Source organism: Sinocyclocheilus rhinocerous, unplaced genomic scaffold (genome assembly GCF_001515625.1).
Source record: "Sinocyclocheilus rhinocerous isolate Xijiao unplaced genomic scaffold, SAMN03320098_v1.1 scaffold1155, whole genome shotgun sequence".
NCBI classification, from domain to species: Eukaryota; Metazoa; Chordata; class Actinopteri; order Cypriniformes; family Cyprinidae; genus Sinocyclocheilus; species Sinocyclocheilus rhinocerous.
Genome location: NW_015629044.1, coordinates 904,434 through 909,352, shown reverse-complemented (window position 1 = coordinate 909,352; position 4,919 = coordinate 904,434). Strand labels below are relative to the sequence as shown.

The 4,919-nt window shown below is 36.5% G+C and overlaps 1 protein-coding gene across 2 annotated transcripts in view; it reads left to right on the top strand.

Moving 5' to 3' along the window:
• Positions 1–4,919, top strand: part of LOC107738625 (H(+)/Cl(-) exchange transporter 7-like) — a 22,029-nt gene that overhangs the window by 10,146 nt on the left and 6,964 nt on the right. For both annotated transcript variants that reach the window (XM_016550402.1, XM_016550401.1), the window contains 7 exons: positions 511–565; positions 682–742; positions 1,383–1,524; positions 1,656–1,749; positions 2,691–2,863; positions 3,014–3,065; positions 3,220–3,347. In XM_016550402.1, the coding sequence (XP_016405888.1) occupies positions 511–565; positions 682–742; positions 1,383–1,524; positions 1,656–1,749; positions 2,691–2,863; positions 3,014–3,065; positions 3,220–3,347 (705 nt within the window). The remainder of the gene's footprint in view (positions 1–510; positions 566–681; positions 743–1,382; positions 1,525–1,655; positions 1,750–2,690; positions 2,864–3,013; positions 3,066–3,219; positions 3,348–4,919) is intronic.

Below are 4,919 nucleotides of genomic sequence, written 5' to 3'. Positions count from 1 at the left end.
GAGAGAAAGTGACGGTCCGCCCATAGCAGGAGATTCGCTGCCTGCATTTACAGAGCCCTGGAGCGTATGCCTCCTTGGTGATTTATGTACGAGACCACAGACATGTTGGCGGTGTGAATCAGTACATGCCGCTGTTCCAGCTGCGGCCGAAAATCCTTTAGAACTCTCACAAGAGTCACTTAAGAGGGGAATTCCCCCCATTTTCAAAAATTAAATTCAAGCCCTGAATAAATGTCTGAAAATCCTGATTGGATTATCACTATAAATAATTCTACATGATAAAAAGAAGGCTTTAAAAAGATCGGTATCGCTGATTGTATCGGCAGATACTGCTTTCTGTGATCGGCAATCGGTGATCGGCCTCAAAAATCCTGATCGGAGCACCCCTACTTGAAGCTGTCCAAAATATCACAAGAAAGAAACATCTGAATTTTTGATTGTAGCTATATTAGTCACAACATTGCTGAACTAAATTTGATGTGTGTGTGTGGGTTTTTTTTTTTCTTTTAGAGTGTACAGTATAATTTATATGAAATTCCTCTCTTCATTATCATGGGAGCTTTAGGTGAGGGGAACGTCACTTTGTCCTTGCATAAAACATTATAATAAACTTGTTTACAAAATTAAAATGAAAGGATGTAGCTTTGAATTATTTCTCTTTTTTTCCCTTACATTTTCCAGGAGGGGTGCTTGGAGCATTGTTCAATATCATCAATTATTGGCTAACAATTTTCAGAATAAGGTAGGATTGCAAGCTATTAAATAGGGAAGGTCATGTGTAATATGTATGGCGTTCATTTAGGGCCAAATCGTTTTTTGGGAAAATCTAAATTTTGTATAATGGGAAAAACTACTATTAGTTCAATGCGTCTAATCTGTATTTTGTCCATTTTAAATCTTTTTTTGATAGTAGGTTAGACAGTTTGCTAAATGACTGGTCAGATTTGTAGGTTTTGTCACTGAATAGCTGTATTACTGAGCAGAAGCAGATGGAATGAGTCTGAAGACTTTTACACATCAATCACTTGTCATGTGACAATTTTCTGGGTTATGCCATGTTAAACACTTCTTGCATCAAAGCAATAAATTACATTTTTAAAATTTATTCAAATAGGAAAAACATTATTTTAAATTGTAATAATATTTCAGAATATTGCTGTTTTTATTGTGTGTTTTTTTTTTACATTTTAAAAAATCTTGCCGACCCGACCCCAAACTTTTGAATGGTAGTGTATGTATATATTTTTTTTAATTTTGTGCTACAATCTTTCTTTCTTTCTTTCTTTCTTCCTTTCTTTCCTTCTGTCTTTCTTTCTTTCTTCTATTTTGACACAAAAAAAGCATTGGCTTCTAAGATTTTCACATGTTGTGTTATGTCTCAGGTACATCCACCGGCCGTGCCTGCAGGTGATGGAGGCTATGCTGGTTGCCGCGGTGACCGCTACGGTTTCCTTTGCTATGATCTATTTCTCCAATGACTGCCAGCCACTGGGACAGGACAACACTGAGGAATATCCCTTACAGGTGTTTATATACTTCCTGGGCTTTCAAGATGTTTGCTTAAATGATAAATTGCTAAGCTGAACTGATCTTGGATCAGAACATAGTCTGAAATGCCAAACAGAAGCGCGATTTGTTATATTGTTAATTTACAGCTCTTCTGTGCTGATGGTGAATATAATTCCATGGCCACCGCCTTCTTCAACACCCCTGAGCGCAGTGTGAGGAGTCTGTTCCACAACCCTCCAGGTGTGTCTCACTGAGGGAGTGGTTGGGTGTTGACGGGTTTGGGAATGTGTGTGGACATCTTATCGAACCTGCAATCTAAACATCAAGCCTTCAAACACTTCTTCAGTTGCTATGCGGTGTATCTGCATGTTTTTTAGCCTGTGTGTTTGCATGCATGTGTCTGTCAAAGCAGATTTAGAGTTACAAGCTGGAAGCAGGCCAGCTGACAGGCAGCTAAAATCTTTCTACGCTCTGGAGAGAAGCCATCTTTGATTGCTTTCCCAGAGTGCACAAGAGTCAGTCCACAGCCACTGGATTGAAACAAGAAAAATTCACAAATAACAAGTGGCCAAAGTTTATCATGACCATTTTTGGTCTTTAAATATGGCAAGTTGTTAATTCATTATAATGTAATATATTATTAAATTATTTCCTAAAATCATAATTATATGATTTTTTAAATATGATTAATATTTTAATTACATTATGTATTTGATATGGTTTTAATATTATGTCTCTGCTAGTGTCCTTATACTGCCCCCTAGAGCTGGAATGCTTAATAGTATGCTAAAAACAGATGTTTACTTTACTACAGATTGTGCAGGGTTGTGTATTAATGTCTTTTACATGTACATTTAGGGCATGTAGAAGATACTCTCATCCAAGGTAATGCTCCAACAGTGTTTTAGCTTCACTTATTAGGGGCCATTCACATAGAATGGGGGGGTCAAACGCATCCATCTAGACTGAGAAAAACAGTGGAAAAGTAGAGCAATGGAATAGAAAAACCAAACAATCTTGTTTAAAAAACAATATTCAAAAGATGGACAGCCTATTATTAAGACATCAGTCCCAATCTGAAGTCATTCCTTCTAACCAGGCTGGCCATAATTTTTGAAGGCCTACTGCAATCTAGTTTTGTTTTTAATATTGTAATTTTACTGGGAATATATCTCACTCAGGAACTTACAACCCTGTGACTTTGGGGGTCTTCACTCTGGCATATTTCTTCCTGGCTGTCTGGACGTATGGTCTGACTGTGTCAGCAGGAGTGTTCATCCCGTCTCTGCTCATTGGAGCAGCCTGGGGCCGACTATTTGGGATCCTTCTGTCTTTCATTGCTTCCAGCCAATCAGTAAGTACAGCTTTCCATTTCTCTGCTTCCAACACCTTTTTTTTTTCAGATACATTTGAATTAATCTTAAACTACCAATTTAAGAGAAATAGAGCTAAATGAAGAAAGATTAGCTGTATTGTGCTGCTGACATGTTTTCTTAACTGATAGATTTGGGCGGATCCTGGGAAATATGCTCTAATAGGTGCTGCGGCCCAGCTTGGTGAGTTATTGATGTTTGTGTCAACTAGACATTCTTTAAGAAAATGCAGCAGGAATGCTGTTTTATGGTTTATAATAGTTCTCCTAACTGCATTTCTGTGAAGGAAGTACATGTCAGCAGTAACAAGCATGGTTTTGTTGTGTTAATCTGACAGGTGGCATTGTCAGAATGACACTCAGTCTCACCGTAATCCTGGTAGAAGCCACCGGGAACGTGACCTATGGCTTTCCCATCATGCTTGTGCTGATGACTGCCAAGATTGTGGGGGATTACTTTATAGAGGTGAGAAGCAAAATACAGGGCTTAAAGTTCTCCGGCACCGTGCCGGATATCCGGCGTGCAGCGTTTGGCTGCGGAAAAAAAATTCAATTCAATTCAAGTTTATTTGTATAGCGCTTTTTACAATACAAATCGTTGCAAAGCAACTTTACAGAAAATTACGTTTCTATAATATTTAGTAGTAGCTTATCTGTGTAAATAATCCTACATTTAAAAAAAAAAACTTTCACTCTTAACCAAACTAACATTACTAGCCAATCAGAATTGTTTCTCTTATAAACACGAGACGCGCATAATACTGTAGTATCCAATGGACCCTTTTCACAAGACTGTGATGACGCGTTTAACGGTCATCAGTATCGTAAATCCTCGAAAGTTTTTCAGATGTGTATTTTTTTTTTTTTAAATGTGTGTACATTTATAACACTATTCTTTGTATTATATCAAATTTGCATCAAATTGCAAAAAAACAGTTAACGCTAATGCGAGGGTGTTTCTAATGCAGTGTCTATGGGAGGGACGGTAAATTTGACATCGTTCTCTCTTCTGACTGCCGTCTCTGAATTTTTTTCCTTTTATTGAAAGTCACGAAAACACTATCGTGGAGTTTTTCTTTTGCTATTTGAGCAAATGGGAATGCAAAAAAATATATTTGTGGTACTCTCCCATTCACTGCTCTTCAAGTTAATGTTCAAGGTCTTGTTCACACATTATCTCTTAATGGTAACTTACCAGTAATTTACCAGTAAAGACTGTATGTGTGAAAGGGGCTAAACTCATCCTCTGCAATATGCTGTGATTTAAATTAGCTTTGTAAACAGCTCAGAGTAATCATGTCATCGCCATAAGAACGATATGATTGCCAGAACAAATTTACCGGGATTTTTGAAAAGGTCCTGTTCACACATGATCTCTTAATGGTAACTTACCGGTAATTTACCAGTAAAGACTGTATGTGTGAAAGGGGCTAAACTCATCCTTCTGCATATGCTGTGAATTTAAATTGCTTAACGTTCATCTGGGAAAACAGTGTGCATTATCTCACTAGATTTGTAACATAAATCATTTAAACCTTTGCCAACACAGGAGAATGCATCAACCTATTTCTAAATATGCCATTTATTGTATCGCGATTTCAAAATAAAAGTTTCTGAGTTTGCATGTGGCCAAATATTAAAATTAAATAGATTGAAACATTGTTTAATCACGCTTGGCGCCCTCTGCAGGTATTTGTTATAATACATTATGTACTTAAGTTGATTGCTCATATTATATGTATAGGCATATTAGATTATGTATTTTAACAGTGTTGTTCAATAAAACCATGTAATTACTTGGTTTTGATATTTTATTTGAGCCAATCATTATTGCCTCATCATTAGTTTATACATAAATAGTCATACTAAAGCCTGGTTTTCACTTAGGCGTGTTTGTTACTAAAAATATCAGATTACTCAATTGTCAAAATAATCAGTTGATTACCAAAATAATCATTAGTTACAGCCCTAGATTAGTTAAAATATTTCAAAATACAACTGCATTGTTTTACTTTTTGTAATTAAAAGACAAATATTT